Here is a 19830-nt window from a genome sequence, read left to right on the forward strand (position 1 = left end):
CTGGCTCTGCAAGTACACGGATATTGTGTGTAGAAGAGTAAATACAAAGCCAGTGACCTTACTGTACCTGAATTTACTCTTCTCCAGACGCCATCTTCATGGGACAGTCCGTAAAAGTCGAGTGCCGAGCCCATCCCGCTGGAAATGCACAACATACCACAATTGTGCATTTCCAGCGGGATGGGCTCTGCACTCGACTTTTATGGACTGTCCCATGAAGATGGCGATTGGAGAAGAGCAAATTCAGGTAAGGTCACTGGCTTTGTATTTACTCTTCTACACACTCTGTCCGTGCACTTGCAGAGCCAGGGACACTTCGTTTTGTTTGTAGGAACCCTCTACTCACTTCCACAGAACTGTCATGTTGTTTTGAGCTTTGCAATGGTTTTAAGACTAGCGTTTTGTATCGGCAAAAAGACATGCCCCGCACACTGCCGTCTTAGCGCTTTCCGGTTGAAATTGCAAAAAACTAATTTTCTCAAAACACATCTGATTGACGTGATTGTGGTAACAACTCAACATACGCACTCCCAATAATGCGAAAATAGACCGAGAAAGCATTTCACTCCGGAGTTTTCCTTTAACAAGCAAAAAATGGCTGTGCCTTGTTGAATTTGATCAATATGGTGTGCAATTTCAAAGGTAAGATTTAAAAAAAAAATGCAGCAAAAAATATTAAGGATTTGTTTGATTTGGCCTGTTTCTTATCAGCCTGGACGTTCATTTATATGTACTGCTCTTTAAGCTCATCTGATCTGGTATGGATTGAAATAAGAAGATTGCTGTTATTGGTTAACACGCTAATTGCGTTCTCCTGAATAACTATGAAGTGTTTGTCATTACATACATGTCAAGTTATACGGTTTCCTCGTATTTTGTACGGGAAAATGCAATTTGTTGGCTAATACGGCGTACACTGATTTTCATACGGGAAAATTAAGTTTTGTATCAGAGATTTTTTCCGTTACTCCGAGAAAATTTTCTTAGCATCCACCATTTATTTTTTCAAACACGTATGCTCAATGAAACGGAACTATTTTCGATTTATGTGGTTTTATAGTTGCACGTGGTTTTCTCGGTCATTTAAGTCCATCGGCTCGGACTGCCCAGACTTCTGTGATGGCTGCAGAAGTTATGTTCTGCCAATTTCTTGTGGAACACAACATCCCCACGACTGTGGCAGACAATTCAAAGACTGCACAGGTAAGCATTTGTGTTTTGTTTATAAAGTTTTTACTGTTTGCATGTAGGAAAGCTTCCTCCATTATGATGATAATTTAGGGAGGCGATACTGGGAGTCGCCGTTTATACAACAGCAACTGTAGTTACCCGGCGATTTCTGGTATCGCTTCCCTAAACATTTTAATCGCTGATAGACATATGTAGACACAGATGACCAACACCCGTTACTACCATCAGTCGTCAGTAAACTGAAAAAGTATTGAATGAAGAGTAATGGTGGTAACGACCGTTGGTAACCGGTCTCTAAGGCCAAGTTTACATTAGACCGTATCTGCCTCGTTTTCTTTGCGGATGCACTGTCCGTTTACATTAAAACGCCTGGAAACGCCGGGAAACGGGAATCCGCCAGGGTCCACGTATTCAATCCAGATCGTGTCTGGTCCGGTGCTGTGTAAACATTGAGAATACGCGGATACGCTGTGCTGAGCTCTAGCTGGCGTCGTCATTGGACAACGTCACTGTGACATCCACCTTCCTGATTCGCTGGCGTTGGTCATGTGACGCGACTGCTGAAAAATGGCGTGGACTTCCGCCTTGTATCACCTTTCATTAAAGAGTATAAAAGTATGAAAATACTGCAAATACTGATGCAAATACTGCCCATTGTGTAGTTATGATTGTCTTTAGGCTTGCCATCCTTCCACTTGCAAGTGGTAAGTGACGTGCATGCCCGACATGCACTGAGATCACACACACAGCGGCTCAGTCCCGAATCACTGCTCGTGCACTTCACTCGCGCGCTCTGTGAGCTGCGCAGGGCCGGAGTGCGCACCCTCCAGAGGGCACTCGCTGTTCAGGGCGGAGTGATTTGGACCGCAGGATGCCTGCGGAGCCGAGCATATCCGTGTATTGGCGTTGCTGTGTGCACGCGAATCGTTTTAAAAACGTTAATCTGATGATCCGCTGATACGGTCTAATGTAAACCCCACCTAAAATGTGTAGTCGGGGATGGAAGCAATTTAACACCATCTAAATATTTGCCGTGCTCTGATTTTCTTTTATTGACCAGGAAAATAATAGGTGTATATTGGGGAAAGGTCTTTGATGTAAAAACTGCTCTGGGTGTTGCCAGGTTTCCAATGCTGAAACAACTTTTTACTGCTTTGCTGTGCCTCCCACAGAGCAATGCAGATCGTGAGAGGGCTTTTTCATTGGTTAGGAAAATTCATCCTGAGTACAGAAAAAATCTGGCTGCAGACACATTAACTGCATATCTGCAAATTAAAATGAACTGTGATGAGGAGCTACAACTGCTACCCAAGCAGTGATATTACAGCTAGTGCCAAATCTGCAACGCCTTTGTACAACAAAGAACACTCCAAAAAGGAATAAGATTTAAATTCTTGTTATAAATTACTGGGAAGATTTTCAGTTTAACTTCATAATTTATTAATATTTTCATTTATCCTTGTTTACATAATATACTTGATGTGGTTCAGTCATCGTTAGTTGGCTCTAACACTGCTTGTGGTGTCAAGACTTTTTTTCTCAAATGGAACTTTTACTGACCTTCATTTACTGTTTGACATGATTTATATATAATTTATCACATGTAACCTACTATTTTAATTAACATACCTACTTAGTACTGCTGTTATATTTCAAGTAATTTTCTTTGGTGGAATGTAATATTGTAGGTGATGTCAACACTTGTCAAATAGAACTTTGCATAATTTTTATGAACTATTTAATATTAATACATTTTATTTGCAAAATTTACATCAATAATTCTGGTATTACTGATACAATGCATATTAAATAACTAAGTTTATAGTTCAGTCATTCTTTTTCGTAGATAATTGTTTACTTGACTGGACATATAGTCCTTTTTAATTTAGTTGTTTTCTCTGGGATCTAGAATTTATTTTTATTTCGCTACATGCTTATTTGATCCCTTTAACTTGATGCAGTGTGATAAATACGCCTATTACAATAGGAGTGTATAATGTGGAATAAAACAATCGGTGCTTTGGATTCTCATCTCATCTCATTATCTGTAGCCGCTTTATCCTGTTCTACAGGGTCGCAGGCAAGCTGGAGCCTATCCCAGCTGACTACGGGCGAAAGGCGGGGTACACCCTGGACAAGTCGCCAGGTCATCACAGGGCTGACACATAGACACAGACAATCATTCACACTCACATTCACACCTACAGTCAATTTAGAGTTGCCAGTTAACCTAACCTGCATGTCTTTGGACTGTGGGGGAAACCGGAGCACCCGGAGGAAACCCACGCGGACACGGGGAGAACATGCAAACTCCACACAGAAAGGCCCTCGCCGGCCACGGGGCTCGAACCCGGACCTTCTTGCTGTGAGGCGACAGCGCTAACCACTATACCACCGTGCCGCCTGTGCTTTGGATTATATATTGGAATTTTTTCTCGTGTATAAGGGCTCATGGGTGTATATAAGGGAAAAGTACAGATTTTGTAAGGGCATGGGTAATTAAAGGTTGACATGTATGTCATTAGTCAAGCTGATTGATTATACTTAGTTTTTTCATTCACTCAATGGTCTCAGCTCCTGAAGGTGGTTTCTAACTCTGTGTCCTATTAAATTCAGCTCTTTGTACTGCTCAGCTAGTTTTTATTTTATTTAATTTGGGAGGCTTTTGGTAATTCGCTTCAAAATGTATTTTTTTTATAAAGCCTGTTTCTATTATTTCTCCTTTAACATTAATATACAAAAGCAAGTACTAACTTTTCTCCACCCGGTCGTCCCTTGTTTCTTTGCTGTTCTTACACATGGCTCATATCAACACAGCGAGCACTCCGGGACAGACACCGAGTACCACACTTCACAACTGCTCTACAATGACTCACAGCTGAGGTGTCTGCATGAGAGACATCATCCATCGCAGGCTACAGGCCCTCAGGGGCCACTTTCCTTTAACAGTCCCACAGCACACACAATTCCCGCCAGCCTACTCCTCTCTGCCAGCCGAGCCATGCCCTGTCCCAGCCAATCGGCTTGCCTGCAGCACAAACACAATCTGCCATGTGGGCTCGGCGAGTACTGTGCAATCCGGTTATGAAAATCACAACCCTCCACGCAGAAAGCAAACCTGACAGGCACATGCTCCTTATACAAGGCTGGGTGTTACAGGCGAGGCCCAAACATACAGTAAAAATAGAGAGAAGATATCAAGTGCAACTAAATGTCATCTCACTGTATTCAAGCGCTTGCAAATGCATCTCTGGATCATGTAATAATAATAAACTGAAGATAGTCTAAGCTGTATGATAACTACACAACTAGACAATGAAATTAAAGCAGCATTTATTTTCATTAGTTCTTTTAATGTATTTCATGAAGAAAACTAAAGTTGGAGTCTATATAAAGTGTGCAAATAAGATTTATCAGTGTTTTATAAATAATGTGAAATCATCAATTTGATTTAACGCACCAAAAGCTTGGGGATCATGGTTATAAGATTTCACATGGATAGTTTTTCCTAATATGAATTTGCCACATTTACAGTTTGACAGAACTAAAGTTATGTGAAAGTTTTTTGCCCTTACAATTGTTCAGAATAAAACACCAATTTGAAATTTTTCATTTCAGGATCTTCCTTTTCAAAAAGAAACATTTAACTGTTATTCCACAAAACCGAGTCGTACATGAGCTGATAGCCATGTACGACAAGATTGAGTGGAATAACTGTTTTATTCTATCTACATTTCACTGGATTTTGAGAAACGGAGCATTTTCATTTTTAGAAAATTCGATAAATAAAAACTTTATACAAAACGTCTGACAAAATCATTTCTGCTTAGAATGTAAATGGCAGTAGCAATTTGTGAAAAATGCAATAATAATTCTTGAAAAATAATAATAATAAAAAAGATATGTTCTTACCATGAAATACTTTCATTCCATATTTTTTTTTTTGGGGGGGGGGGGGGGGGTGGTTGTTTTCAAGTAGAATTTTTGTTTCATCCTCAGTTGGTTAAGTAAAACGCTCTGCCATTTTGTTTTTCTTTACTCACGGTATATGAGCTGATAGCCTAGTAGTAGAGTAGCCAATCGGAGCGTGCAATTGCTCATATCCAATGAATGGATATGGATAATAATTCCTATTATTACTGAAGTCTAACAAAAATCAATAACTGAACACAAGAACATTATCTCAAAGTTATACTAACTAGAATTTGATTTCATAAAAATGAAGCCTTACATAAAAGGCTAACATCAGCCTGAACTTTTGTATTTTTATATATTTTTTTTCTTCATGACACATATAAGCAGTTACAAATGATCAAGTGTGAAACCATATTGGCCATTTCATTGGTGAGAACAGTGAGAATATATTCCACTCAGCCAGAGAAACAGGCCACAAGCTGCAGTTCATAAATTCACAGTGTATAAACTCTACCATGGCTTCTTCGCTCTGTGGCTGGAGGAGGGCAGTCAAAAGACTCCCCCTTTTGGACTTCATGTGTGTTATCGCTCTCTTCACCTCCTCTACGCAGCAGCCGGGGGTTGAACCCGTGACCCCTCGGTAATCAGGACGGCCAGTCGGCCAACGCTAAACCCACTGCAGGGACCAAGATGCTCTACATTCAAATCTCACAGCCAAGAGAGGACGAGAGAGAGAGAGAGAGAGAAGGAGTGAAAGGGTTTTGAAGAAAAAGAGATAAAGTGTGAGAGAGCGATATAAGAAGGAAGCTTATGGAGGGGGAGAGAGAGAGAGAAAGAGAGAGAGAGAGCTGACAAGCTTGCAAAGGTGAAAAGTTTAACAAGCAAAGCTGTTCCTCCTGATCACAGGCTGCTAACCAGCTTCATGGGTGGCTGGATAAATCGGCTCGTACGTTTTAAATTGTACTGCCGCCAAAATGCAAGGCATTTATTTTACTGCTGCTTTCCCCCCTTCCTTCTCCGTTTTTTTTTTTCCCTTCAGCTGCTAAGCAGCTCCTGAGACAATGAAGGACACACTGAACATCAGCATGCTTAAACTGCAGCCCTCAGAAACGGATGGACGGCAGGATCGAGAGAGGACATGAGGGAGGACGGGTAGACAGACAGCTGGAAGAGGGAAAGTGTGCATTAAGGCACACTCGTATGTGTGATGCGTTTGCATGTGTGATTTATGTGTGTGTTTATAGAGGGAGGGGATTGTCAGAATTAAAATTCATGACTCTCTCTTCACCACCAACTGAGTAACAAGATTAAGACGGGCGGGCGGAAAATAGCGGCATTATCAGGCGGCTTGCAGTCCTCCAGCTGCTGCAGCTCTATTCCAGAACAGTGGGGATAAGAGGATAACATGCAGCCCCCTCGCCGCAGCCACACACACACACACACACACACCCGTCCACACTCCTCTACACCCCTCTGCATATCTTGCAACACTGTGCTGGTTAAGGAAGAGAGTAAGATTTTGAGAGTCAAAGGAAACGCCTCAATCTGCAGGACATCAGAGACTGCAGCTGAGGAGTGAATGGTGTAAGAGAGGCTCAGAACACAGATAACATAAACATGCATTTAAATACTGTATATTGCCTTATTACTACTTATGTCAAAGCTGAAAGATCTTTGTGTGATATATAGTCTTGATATAGCGTCTTTTTCACTACACGCAGGATGCTCGTAAGACTGGATGCTCATCAGAAGATAAGAAATGGGACTTAATCACCTTTTGATATGATGAAGCCACTTCAGCTTCCCCTGCTATCACATAAACAGCTGCACATCCTGCTGGCAAACCCAAAGAGTACACGCACACACGCACAGGTAGCAGTAGTAGAACACTTGACTCGTCTCACCGTTATCATTATCCGCACCGTAGGTGGTCTGTTCCCTGTTCACCATGTCTTCAGAAACACCAGGGCAGCATGTGTAGGTTTAGGTGCATCCCAGAGTGAATACTACATCCATGCATCAAATACTGATAAATAAACCACCATTTCAGGCAGTTTGTGAATTATCAAAAGCTTCCAAACATCCCTGCTCAGTTTGTAAAGCATCCTCTTTTATTACCATTTTATTACACACACATCTTCCCGTAATGCTACCGAGAAGAGTAAGCGTTATGGGAAGATGTGTGTGTAATAAAATATTCCTGGCGTTTCTGCTATTGTGTAAATATAATTACACGCAGGCAGTGAGAATGAAGTAGCCTAAAATGAAGCTTTCATCATGCTGTTCCTTTCCAGCTTAGCTGACAGAGCATGATGGGAATGACACATTTGTTTCAGAATAATACAGGGACTATTTAGTCGTCATACTATCGCTTCCCTTGTAATGTGCAATGAGCAAGGCCTCCCCTCCCTTTCTAACTCTCTCTTTCCCTTAAGCCATCACTCAGTTTTGCATTTCTCCCTCCCTCTCTCATCACCGACAGCTCTACATTTACTCTCTCAGTGTCTGAGGTTGTTGTTGTTTTTCTTTTTAGTCACCTACTTCTGGCCACCCACGACTGGTGGTGGAGTGGCCACTCAAAAGGCTGCGGAAATAAAGCCCAAATCACTTAGGGCCAGGGCCATTTTCCTCAGGCATGGGCAGGTCTGCGCATCAGGCCTACGGGGCCTAATGGGTCCTCACAGCTTCCTCTGCAGCCAAAAATGGCAGCCAGTGCCATTAACCAGCTGTTAACCAGCTGGACTCCACAGTTACTGCTGCCAGCCCTGTCCTTGGGCCGATAGACGGGCATGATGACAAGGCAGTGACTACAGCTTGCTTCTTCATTGCTCACTTAGTTTCCACATACTGATTTTGGCTCCTTTGAGTCATTCTTTTTTTATTTAGATTGTGGTTTTTAATCACTAGAGGATGGAGAAGCACTCATACACACACTGTGGACACACAACCTGCACCTCCAGCACTCCACACACTAGTGAAAGTTAAATAAAGTATTAAATTATATTTATTACACTGACATGTCACAGAACAAACCACACACACACACATTTAAAATTGCCATTGATAAACACATACCTTTATATGCAGGTCCCATATGATTGAGTCGTAGTTGTCATAGCGGCACACAAGGAGTCCTGCTCTTTCTGCTAGTCGGCAGAATTCTGTCAGTGTTTCTCCTCTCGTAGGGGCAAACACCAACGCTGTACCCTACACGCGCACACACACACACACACTGCTTATTATCTTCGTGAGGACCCTCCACTCAAAATTACAAACCCAGAGAAGTTTCCAGAAAAGTTGGGATATTTTCCAAAATGTAATAAAAACAAAAATCTGTGAATTGTTAATTCATGTGAACCTTTATTCAATTGACAAAAGTACAAAGAAAAGATTTTCAATAGTTTTACTGACCAACTTAATTCTATTTTGTAAATATAAAGGGAATGAGAATTTGATGCCTGCAGCACACTCAAAAAAAAAATGTTGGGACAGAAGCAAAATAAGACTGAGAAGTTTATAGGATATTCAAGTAACACCATTTTGGAAGACTCCACAATAAGCAGGTTAATTGGTATCATGATTGTGTATAAAAAAGAGCAGCACCAAAGGCTCGGTCTTTGCAAGTAAGGATGGGGCATGGGTCACTCCTTTGTGTCAAAATTCATAAGAGAATTGTTAGTCAATTCAAAAAGAACATTTCTCAATGCAAGACTGCAGAGATTTTAGGTCTTTCAAAATCTACAGAACATGATATTGTGAAAATATTCAGGGAATTCAAGGACATCTCGGTGTGTAAAGGCCAAGGTCAGAAACCACTGTTGAATGTGCGTGACCTTTGAGCCCTCAGGTGGCACTGCCTGAGAAACCGTCATGCTAATGTGACAAATATAGCCACATGGGCTCAGGAGTACTTCGAGAAACCGTTGTCACATAACACAGTCTGCTGCAGCATCCAGAAATGCAACCTGAAACTGTATTACGCAAGGAGGAAGCCATTCATCAATTCTATGCAGAAACGATGCCAATTCTTTGGGTCTGAACTCATTTCAGATGGACCAAAAGACAGTGGAAACATGTGCTGTGGTCAGATGAGTCTACATTTCAGCTTGTCTTTGGGAAAAACAGACGTCGAGTTCTCCATGCCAAAGGTGAACACCACCTTCCAGTTTGTTGTCAGAGAAAGGTACAAAAACCAGCATCTGTGATGGTATGGGGGGCATCAGTGTCCACGGCATGGGTGAGCTGCATGTGTGTGAAGGTACCATTGATATCTTGGGATTTTAGAGAGACATGTTCATCAAAGGGGGCGGCACAGTGGTGTAGTGGTTAGCACTGTTGCCTCACAACAAGAAGGTCCTGGGTTCAAGCCCAGTGGCCGGCGAGGGCCTTTCTGTGTGGCGTTTGCATGTTCTCCCCGTGTCTGTGTGGGTTTCCTCCAGGTACTCTGGTTTCCCCTACAGGTCAAAGACATGCAGGTTAGGCTAATCGGTGGCTTTAAATTATCCGTAGGTGTGAATGTGAGTGTGAATGGTTGTTTGTCTCTATGTGCATTGCCCCTGCAATGACCTGGTGACTTGTCCAAGGTGTACCCTGCCTCTCACCCATAGTCAGCTGGGATAAGCTCCAGCTGGCCAGCGACCCTGTACAGGATAAGCGGCTACAGATAATGGATGGATGGATGGATGGATGGATGGATGGATATTCATCAAGGTAACATCTCTTTCTGGTACAGTGGGGCAAAAAAGTATTTAGTCAGTCACCAATTGTGCAAGTTTTCCCACTTAAAAAGATGAGAGAGGCCTGTAATTTTCATCATAGGTACACTTCAACTATGAGAGACAAAATGAGAAAAAAAAATCCAGAAAATCACATTGTCTGATTTTTAAAGAATTTATTTGCAAATTATGGTGGAAAATAAGTATTTGGTCAATAACAAAAGTTCATCTCAATACTTTGTTATATACCCTTTGGTGGCAATGACAGAGGTCAAACGTTTTCTGTAAGTCTTCACAAGGTTTTCACACACTGTTGCTGGTATTTTGGCCCATTCCTCCATGCAGATCTCCTCTAGAGCAGTGATGTTTTGGGGCTGTCGCTGGGCAACACGGACTTTCAACTCCCTCCAAAGATTTTCTATGGGGTTGAGATCTGGAGACTGGCTAGGCCACTCCAGGACCTTGAAATGCTTCTTACGAAGACACTCCTTCGTTGCCCGGGCGGTGTGTTTGGGATCATTGTCATGCTGAAAGACCCAGCCACATTTCATCTTCAATGCCCTTGCTGATGGAAGGAGGTTTTCACTCAAAATCTCACGATACATGGCCCCATTCATTCTTTCCTTTACACGGATCAGTCGTCCTGGTCCCTTTGCAGAAAAACAGCCCCAAAGCATGATGTTTCCACCCCCATGCTTCACAGTAGGTATGGTGTTCTTTGGATGCAACTCAGCATTCTTTCTCCTCCAAACATGACAAGTTGAGTTTTTACCAAAAAGTTCTATTTTGGTTTCATCCGACCATATGACATTCTCCCAATCCTCTTCTGGATCATCCAAATGCTCTCTAGCAAACTTCAGATGGGCCTGGACATGTACTGGCTTAAGCAGGGGGACATGTCTGGCACTGCAGGATTTGAGTCCCTGGCGGCGTAGTGTGTTACTGATGGTAGCCTTTGTTACTTTGGTCCCAGCTCTCTGCAGGTCATTCACTAGGTCCCCCCATGTGGTTCTGGGATTTTTGCTCACCGTTCTTGTGATCATTTTGACCCCACGGGGTGAGATCTTGCGTGGACCCCCAGATCAAGGGAGATTATCAGTGGTCTTGTACAGTGGTGCTTGAAAGTTTGTGAACCCTTTATAATTTTCTATATTTCTGCATAAATATGACCTAAAACATCATCAGATTTTTCACACAAGTCCTAAAAGTAGATAAAGAGAACCCAGTTAAACAAATGAGACAAAAATATTATTCTTGGTCATTTATTTATTGAGGAAAATGATTCAATATTACATATCTGTCAGTGGCAAAAGTATGTGAACCTCGAGGATTAGCAGTTAATTTGAAGGTGAAATTAGACTCGGGTGTTTTCAATCAGTGGGATGACAATCAGGTGTGAGTGGGCACCCTGTTTTATTTAAAGAACAGGGATCTATCAAAGTCTGATCTTCACAACACATGTTTGTGGAAGTGTATCATGGCACGAATAAAGGAGATTTCTGAGGACCTCAGAAAAAGCGTTGTTGATGCTCATCAGGCTGGAAAAGGTTACAAAACCATCTCTAAAGAGTTTGGACTCCACCAATCCACAGTCAGACAGATTGTGTACAAATGGAGGAAATTCAAGACCATTGTTACCCTCCCCAGGAGTGGTCGACCAACAAAGATCACTCCAAGAGCAAGGCGTGTAATAGTTGGCGAGGTCACAAAGGACCCCAGGGTAACTTCTAAGCAACTGAAGATCTCTCTCACATTGGCTAATGTTAAATGTTCATGAGTCCACCATCAGGAGAACACTGAACAACAATGGTGTGCATGGCAGGGTTGCAAGGAGAAAGCCACTGCTCTCCAAAAAGAACATTGCTGCTCGTCTGCAGTTTGCTAAAGATCATGTGGACAAGCCAGAAGGCTATTGGAAAAATGTTTTGTGGGTGGATGAGACCAAAATAGAACCTTTTGGTTTAAATGAGAAGCGTTATGTTTGGAGAAAGGAAAACACTGCATTCCAGCATAAGAACCTTATCCCATCTGTGAAACATGGTGGTGGTAGTATCATGGTTTGGGCCTGTTTTGCTGCATCTGGGCCAGGATGGATTGCCATGATTGATGGAACAATGAATTCTGAATTATACCAGCGAATTCTAAAGGAAAATGTCAGGACATCTGTCCATGAACTGATTCTCAGGAGAAAGTGGGTCATGCAACAAGACAATGACCCTAAGCACACAAGTCATTCTATCAAAGAATGGTTAAAGAAGAATACAGTTAATGTTTTGGAATGGCCAAGTCAATGTCCTGACCTTAATCCAATGGAAATGTTGTGGAAGGACCTGAAGCGAGCAGTTCATGTGAGGAAACCCACCAACATCCCAGAGTTGAAGCTGTTCTGTACGGAGGAATGGGCTAAAATTCCTCCAAGCCGGTGTGCAGGACTGATCAACAGTTACCGGAAACGATTAGTTGCAGTTATTGCTGCACAAGGGGGTCACACCAGATACTGAAAGCAAAGGTTCACATACTTTTGCCACTCACAGATATGTAATATTGGATCATTTTCCTCAATAAATAAATGGCCAAGTATAATATTTTTGTCTCATTTGTTTAACTGGGTTCTCTTTATCTACTTTTAGGACTTGTGTGAAAAATCTGATGATGTTTTAGGTCATATTTATGCAGAAACATAGACAATTCTAAAGGGTTCACAAACTTTCAAGCACCACTGTATGTCTTCCACTTTCTAATGATTGCTCCCATAGTTGATTTCTTCACACCAAGCTGCTTACCTATTGCAGATTCCGTCTTCCCAGCCTGGTGCAGGTCTACAATTTTGTTTCTGGTGTCCTTTGACAGCTCTTTGGTCTTGGCCATAGTGGAGTTTGGAGTGTGACTGTTTGAGGATGTGGACAGGTGTCTTTTATACTGATAACGAGTTCAAACAGGTGCCATTAATACAGGTAACGAGTGGAGGACAGAGGAGCCTCTTAAAGAAGTTGTTACAGGTCTGTGAGAGCCAGAAATCTTGCTTGTTTGTAGGTGACCAAATACTTATTTTACCGAGGAATTTATCAATTAATTCATTAAAAATCCTACAATGTGATTTCCTGGATTCTTTCCCCCCATTCTGTCTCTCATAGTTGAAGTGTACCTATGATGAAAATTACAGACCTCTCTCATCTTTTTAAGTGGGAGAACTTGCACAATTGGTGGCTGACTAAATACTTTTTTGCCCCACTGTAAGTCCATGCTTATTTGAGCAGGACAGTGCCAGGCCTCATTCTGTATGAGCTACAATAGTGTGGCTTCGTAGACACAGAGTGCCTGTGCTTGACTGGCCTGCTGCCAGTCCAGATCTGTCTCCTACTGAGAATGTATGGAGCATCATGAAGAGGAGAATCAGATGACGGTGACCACGGACTCTTGAGCAGCTGAAGTCTTGTATCAAGCAAGAATGGACAAAAATTCCAATTATAAAACTGCAACAATTAGTATCCTCAGATCCCATATGAATAAAAAGTGTTATTAAAGGAACAGTGATGTAATACAATGGTAATAATGCCTCTGTCCCAACTTTTTTTTGAATGTGTTGCAGGCATCAAATTCTTACTTTGTTCATATTTACAAAATACAATTAAGTTGGTCAGTAAAACTATTGAAAATCTTTTTTTGTACTTTTGTCAGTTAAATAAAGGTTCAAGTGAATAAAAAATAATCACAGATTTTTGTTTTTACTGCATTTTGGAAAAGTTCCCAACTTTTCTGGAAACGAGGTTTGTAGTAATACAGTAATTAATGCTATATACGTGCAAGCAAAGCTAAAGCGAACCCTAACCTTAACTTCAGTAACCCAAAGGAAACCTTTTGTCTCTTTTACCTTTTTTAATAAAAGCTGCAAAAACAAAATAAAAACCACCCCACTGGTTTTCCTCTTGGGGATCAGCGCAATGTCTCCACAAGGTCAGATATTCTTTATCCTTCTGGGGTTACTTGGTCCACAACAAGATATAAAAACATGCCAATATATGAACACACACACAAACATGTACACACACTCCAGAGACATTATTTACATATTTTAAATTAGGCCCATAATTAAAGGGTTGTTTGTTATTGTTTAATTTATTCTTTCTTTCTTTCTTTCTTTCTTTCTTTCTTTCTTTCTTTCTTAAATAAAACTAAGTAGTAGTAAGTAGATGAGGCGGCATGGTGGCGTAGTGGTTAGCGCTGTCGCCTCACAGCAAGAAGGTCCGGGTTCGAGCCCTGTGGCCGGCGAGGGCCTTTCTGTGCAGAGTTTGCATGTTCTCCCCGTGTCCGCGTGGGTTTCCTCCGGGTGCTCCGGTTTCCCCCACAGTCCAAAGACATGCAGGTTAGGTTAACTGGTGACTCTAAATTGACCGTAGGTGTGAATGTGAGTGTGAATGGTTGTCTGTGTCTATGTGTCAGCCCTGTGATGACCTGGCGACTTGTCCAGGGTGTACCCCGCCTTTCGCCCGTAGTCAGCTGGGATAGGCTCCAGCTTGCCTGCGACCCTGTAGAACAGGATAAAGCGGCTACAGATAATGAGATGAGTAGCAGTAGATGTTGGTAAAAATGTGAGACCAAAGTCCAGGCCAAATGCAGTCCTTGAAATTTGGATAATATTTTTCTGTAAATTCTTCTTCATGGTCACTCATGAGCTCAGCACTAAAGTATTAAAAATGACTTGGCATGGAATTTAAATTGATTATTTAAACTACATTAAATATTCTTTTAATTTTAGGCTTTTTATTAAACCACAGATGCTGATCTAGTTAACCAAAATAAAGTCCATACAGCAGCAAGAGAATCTAAAATGAGAGTTTCATCTTATATATATATATATATATATATATATATATATATATATATATATATATATAAAAGAGAAGCAGATGCAGTTGTCAGAATTACACTTGCAACAAGAAATTATGAGCGTGGTTAAAGATGTAAGCTCTATCCGGCTGTGACGCATCAACGGAAGAGACATGGCATCAAACACAGCTTCACCGCAAGTGGTGGTTTGCATCATTACATTCTGTTTGATTTCTCCCAGGTATTATATTAGATAATAAACAAAAAGATTAAAGCTCAACTAATCCAATCAATTGCTCATCCCCACCCTTTATAGATCAACAGGCCGTGAACAACCAGCCGTGCTAAGAGGATTACTCAAAGGTTCAAAGTTTCTTTGAAATCCTTCAGCATTAAATACTGTTTCATATTTTCTAGCATTTTATTGTTTCAATTAAATTGAGGCCTGGACTTGAATGAAACAAACAACAAACAATGAAGAGCTGGATCGGCTCATTTCTACGGCTCTCTCCTTCGTTTTATTAGCCTTTATGTTTGACTGTGAGCTGAAAACACACATTCTCTTACAGCTATGTTAATCTCTGGCTGTGCGAGGCAACTCGTTCACCTTCATTTGACAATAAAAAAAAAACAAAGCAAAACGGAGTCATTAAAGGAAAATTAATTGGTTTTCCAAAATGCAATTGGCCGGCATAGGCATGCTTTTGGTCATTAATAATGTTTCACGCTATACTGTTTTAATGAGAAAATAAATAGCTCTTTCTCTTGAATTTATGAGAGCGTTATCGTTTTTACACCCAAAGGACAACTCTAATTCATTACATGGTGAGAATGGCTATTAATTCAGCTCCGAAATATGTCTGCATGGAGAGAGAGACAGAGAGAGAGAGAGAGAGAGAGAGAGAGAGAGAGAGAGAGAGAGAGAAAGGACAATAGAAGAGTGTAAACATAAATGGGGAAATCACAGTGATCAGGGCATTGCACATCACAAGCTGTCCTACCAAAGCATTGACAAATCTGCACCACCACCCTTACATACACACGCTTTCATATGTATATAAATATGAAAACATTCACCACGAAGGACTTGGGGGGGGGTTTGAAGATAAATACAAATCTGTTGCTATCTTTAAAGCGTTTTCATTTATTGTAACTCTGGCAGCGGCGGCTCTTATCACACGGCTGATAAAGCCGAGCATCAAATATGAAAAACCCCAATTCAAGTTGCAGATAATAAGAAGTATTAAAGTATTACATGATATTAACCCTGCCATTCCATTACTCCCTCAAATCACTGCACAGTGCCTAATTACACTGTGAGAATACAAGAGCATGCGCGCGCACACGCACGCACGCACGCCCACACGCACTTACTTCAGGCCGCAGTAATCTCCTCAGAGCATCAACCAGGTAGGCTCTGTACTGGTCGAGAAACAGGCTATGAGAGAAATAAGATGAAGCAGGGAGAGAGAGAGTGATTAGAATGCATTTTCAATGATCGTGGATGGAGATAAAGCAATAGGTTATTAATTTTTTGTTTGCAAAAAAAAAATCCATCATCAATGTGGAAATCAATTTGTAGCAGTAATATTCTATCTCTAGTAGATTTGTCGATGCATTTACAATTTTCACGCCTTGCTTACGGCAGTCAGAGAATATTCCTTTCATCATATGCTAAAATCTACATTACAGATGTGTGTAAGAAGCCAGATGCATGCATACAACATAAGGTCTTCTGTAAACCCATGAATACACTTTTTATCTGACTTTGGTATCTGGTTGCTAACAACAGGAATGATCATTTGGCTTCAAATGTGACAATCTTATAGCAAAATTGTAGTGTTGTGATGACTTTCTTCAAACACTGTCAATACCCTTGAGTTCCGTTATTTGCCTGGGCTATGGCAGGCATGTGCACGTGTGTGTGTGTGTGTCTCAGAGAATAGGAATGAGAGTGTTTATGTCACAGTCATTTCTGCTCGAGTGCTTATGTGTAATTGAGAGTAAGCTAATCACTGTTAGTATATGTACAAATGTGCAGTCGCGTGTAACTATTTGTGAGACAGGCAATGCAGCGGTCGTTTGTGTGTGTGTGTGTCTGTGTGTGTTTATGACTGGCTGAGCATGAGCTCTATTTTGGCTGCTGATTTCAGTCTGAGGAGTCAGTAAGAACAATATGAAGAAAGAAGACTTTAGCCTTTGTTCTATTGCACCCTTTTGTCCTATTCCCCACCGCACCCTCATACACAGTCTACTAAAAGAAGAGGTGACTATCGCCTAACAAAAACACTCCATCATTAAAACACAAGCAGGTTACGATTACAATACAAAGCATGTAAAAAACAGTAATGACACTGAGCTACACCACTGCTGCTCCCTCTGTACAGACTTTCTATTTTGAATATTGCATTAAAGTCATATAGTCAAAACACAGCAATCAGTCGTGATGATGAAGAGTTTCCACTCTGCCATTCTGTAGGATATTTGAGTTTAAGAGTCAGAGAGATGGACAGATGACCTTTGTGCTCACGTGCAATGCTTAACACAGTGTTGCATCAAAGGCCGATCCGTTCACCCTATGTTTTGGGTGGAGAAGGTCAGACTGGACAATAGAAGGCGAACTGACAGACAAAGTAGGCAAGGGTTGACCTTAACTTACACAAAGCTCCCTTCCCACTCTTGCTATGGCACTTCCTCTTTCATTTCCTCATAGCCACCTGTCAGTCATGCATATGATACAATCATAATGAATGTCGACACGACCTAAACCTCTGGTACACTTAATGCATGAATTATATTTTTGTGTAAATCATCACACTAGTGCCTTTGTCCAAAAATAAGCCCAAATGACAAAGAACCCACATTCCTAGAATAGAATATGAACATAAAACACTGCTTAGGGTATTGAAAGAGTCTAAATGTGGCACGCAGATCCAATCACCAGACGAATTAACAGCTTTAAGAGATTCTCAAGGTATCCTAAAAGTTTACGAAGTGCTAAATTTCAGTGTATTTACTTATAACTTTAAGAATTCTTAGAGTATAACTTTAAGTGACTTTTCATGACTTCTTAAAGATAAAAAATGCTGTTAAAAAGAACATTTAAGATGTGACTTAAAGTTCCTACATTTAGCATTTAAATGTACTTAAAATCACTACTACTTTTAAGAATACCAGTAAAGGGTCTTAAAAGTTACTAGTATATTTAATGAATTTAAAAAGTTCAGTAAAGATACTTAAATTTACTACTAAATTTACAGGCTGGTCTTAAAGGTAACTTAAATGCACTAATAAATGTAAGGTTCCTTTAAGGTTTAGACTAAATGCAATTACATTCACATTTTCACCTCGTGAAGTGAGATTATATTGAAGTTCTGAATGAAAACCAGTAGTGAATTAATCTCATCTCATCTCATTATCTGTAGCCACTTTATCCTGTCCTACAGGGTCGCAGGCAAGCTGGAGCCTATCCCAGCTGACTACGGGCGAAAGGCGGGGTACACCCTGGACAAGTCGCCAGGTCATCACAGGGCTGACACATAGACACAGACAATCATTCACACTCACATTCACACCTACAGTCAATTTAGAGCCACCAGTTAACCTAACCTGCATGTCTTTGGACTGTGGGGGAAACCGGAGCACCCAGAGGAAACCCACGCGGACACGGGGAGAACATGCAAACTCCACACAGAAAGGCCCTCGCCGGCCACGGGGCTCGAACCCGGACCTTCTTGCTGTGAGGCGACAGCGCTAACCACTACACCACCGTGCCGCCTAGTGAATTAATATAACTGAAAATTAATATTAAGTAGGTATGGGACCAAAAAATGAACTTGATGTGTCTATCATAAATGGTACCACTGAAAATAGCTTGAAATTCTTTCTGCAACAAGGAAAATCAGGTTAATTTTGGTCAATTGTTCTACATATAAAACAAAGGAAAATGGTTAGAGAAAGTGTGACCACTCTCCTAGAAAGATACCCTTTTAAATGTTAAAATTTCTAAATCTTTTGACCCAGCTCAATAAAATAAAAAGCGGTACCAGGTAATTTAAAGCCTGTGAAAATAAGTAATAAAGTAGTTTATTAATTAATTACAATTACAATTAATTTACTCAGTGCAAACAAAAAAACTTCCATACTACAGGGTGTTTCAAAAAATTTGATATAATTTCACAATCTAATAACTTTGCCAATTCTCATTTAATTGAACTCAAATTTTAACAGCATGTGTGGAAACAAGTGAAAATTTTATGTTTAAAGTTTTTTGTTTTTATCTTTTTCGGTATAGAAATGCCATTCACTGGAAAAGAAAAGGCGTTTTGTGTGTTAGAGTACGCTCGAACACAGTCGAACAAGACTGTGCAGCGTAAATTTACGAGAGAATTCTCTAAAACATGCACCAACTGCAATGCAACTGTGGCACAAAAAGTTCAAAGAGGAAGGCTGTGTGTGCAGGGCAAAAGGATCTGGACGACCACCAGCATCAGAAGAGACGGTCAAGCGGGTTCGCGAACATTGAAAATTTGTGAAATCATTCATGGAATCCACACACCTTTGAATTTCTCATTCAAATTTTGAGGAATAAATCTTATATTGCTCAACATTAAGTCTGTTCAGTTTCATTTGCCCAGACTATGTAGTCTCATCTCATTATCTCTAGCTGCTTTATCCTTCTACAGGGTCGCAGGCAAGCTGGAGCCTAACCCAGCTGACTACGGGCGAAAGGCGGGGTACACCCTGGACAAGTCGCCAGGTCATCACAGGGCTGACACATAGACACAGACAACCATTCACACTCACGGTCAATTTAGAGTCACCAGTTAACCTAACCTGCATGTCTTTGGACTGTGGGGGAAACCGGAGCACCCGGAGGAAACCCACGTGAACACGGGGAGAACATGCAAACGCCGCACAGAAAGGCCCTCGCCGGCCACGGGGCTCGAACCCAGAACCTTCTTGCTGTGAGGCGACAGCGCTAACCACTACACCACCGTGCCGCCCCAGACTATGTAGTTTCTGGGATATTTACATCTCAAATAATGTCACATTTTTTGAAACACCCTGTACTTTGAATTGTTTAACAAAAATTTCACCATTCAGTAGATGATCCTTGTCAAAATCTTATTGTCTCATAATTTTCATAAATTTCAATGTAAATCAATAGTAAACAAGATAA

The 19830-nt window shown here is 41.1% G+C and overlaps 1 protein-coding gene across 2 annotated transcripts in view; it reads right to left on the reverse strand.

The window, feature by feature from the left end:
- The window catches only part of camkmt (calmodulin-lysine N-methyltransferase), a 246140-nt gene that overhangs the window by 2937 nt on the left and 223373 nt on the right, over positions 1-19830 (reverse strand). For both annotated transcript variants that reach the window (XR_009655047.1, XM_060925612.1), the window contains exons 9-10: positions 16023-16086; positions 8182-8313 (exon numbers count right to left, since the gene is read on the reverse strand). Coding sequence is in view for 1 of the 2 variants with exons in the window: in XM_060925612.1 (XP_060781595.1) it covers positions 8182-8313; positions 16023-16086 (196 nt within the window). In the remaining variant the exon portion in view is untranslated. The remainder of the gene's footprint in view (positions 1-8181; positions 8314-16022; positions 16087-19830) is intronic.

This window comes from Neoarius graeffei, chromosome 7, assembly GCF_027579695.1.
Source record: "Neoarius graeffei isolate fNeoGra1 chromosome 7, fNeoGra1.pri, whole genome shotgun sequence".
NCBI lineage: Eukaryota > Metazoa > Chordata > Actinopteri > Siluriformes > Ariidae > Neoarius > Neoarius graeffei.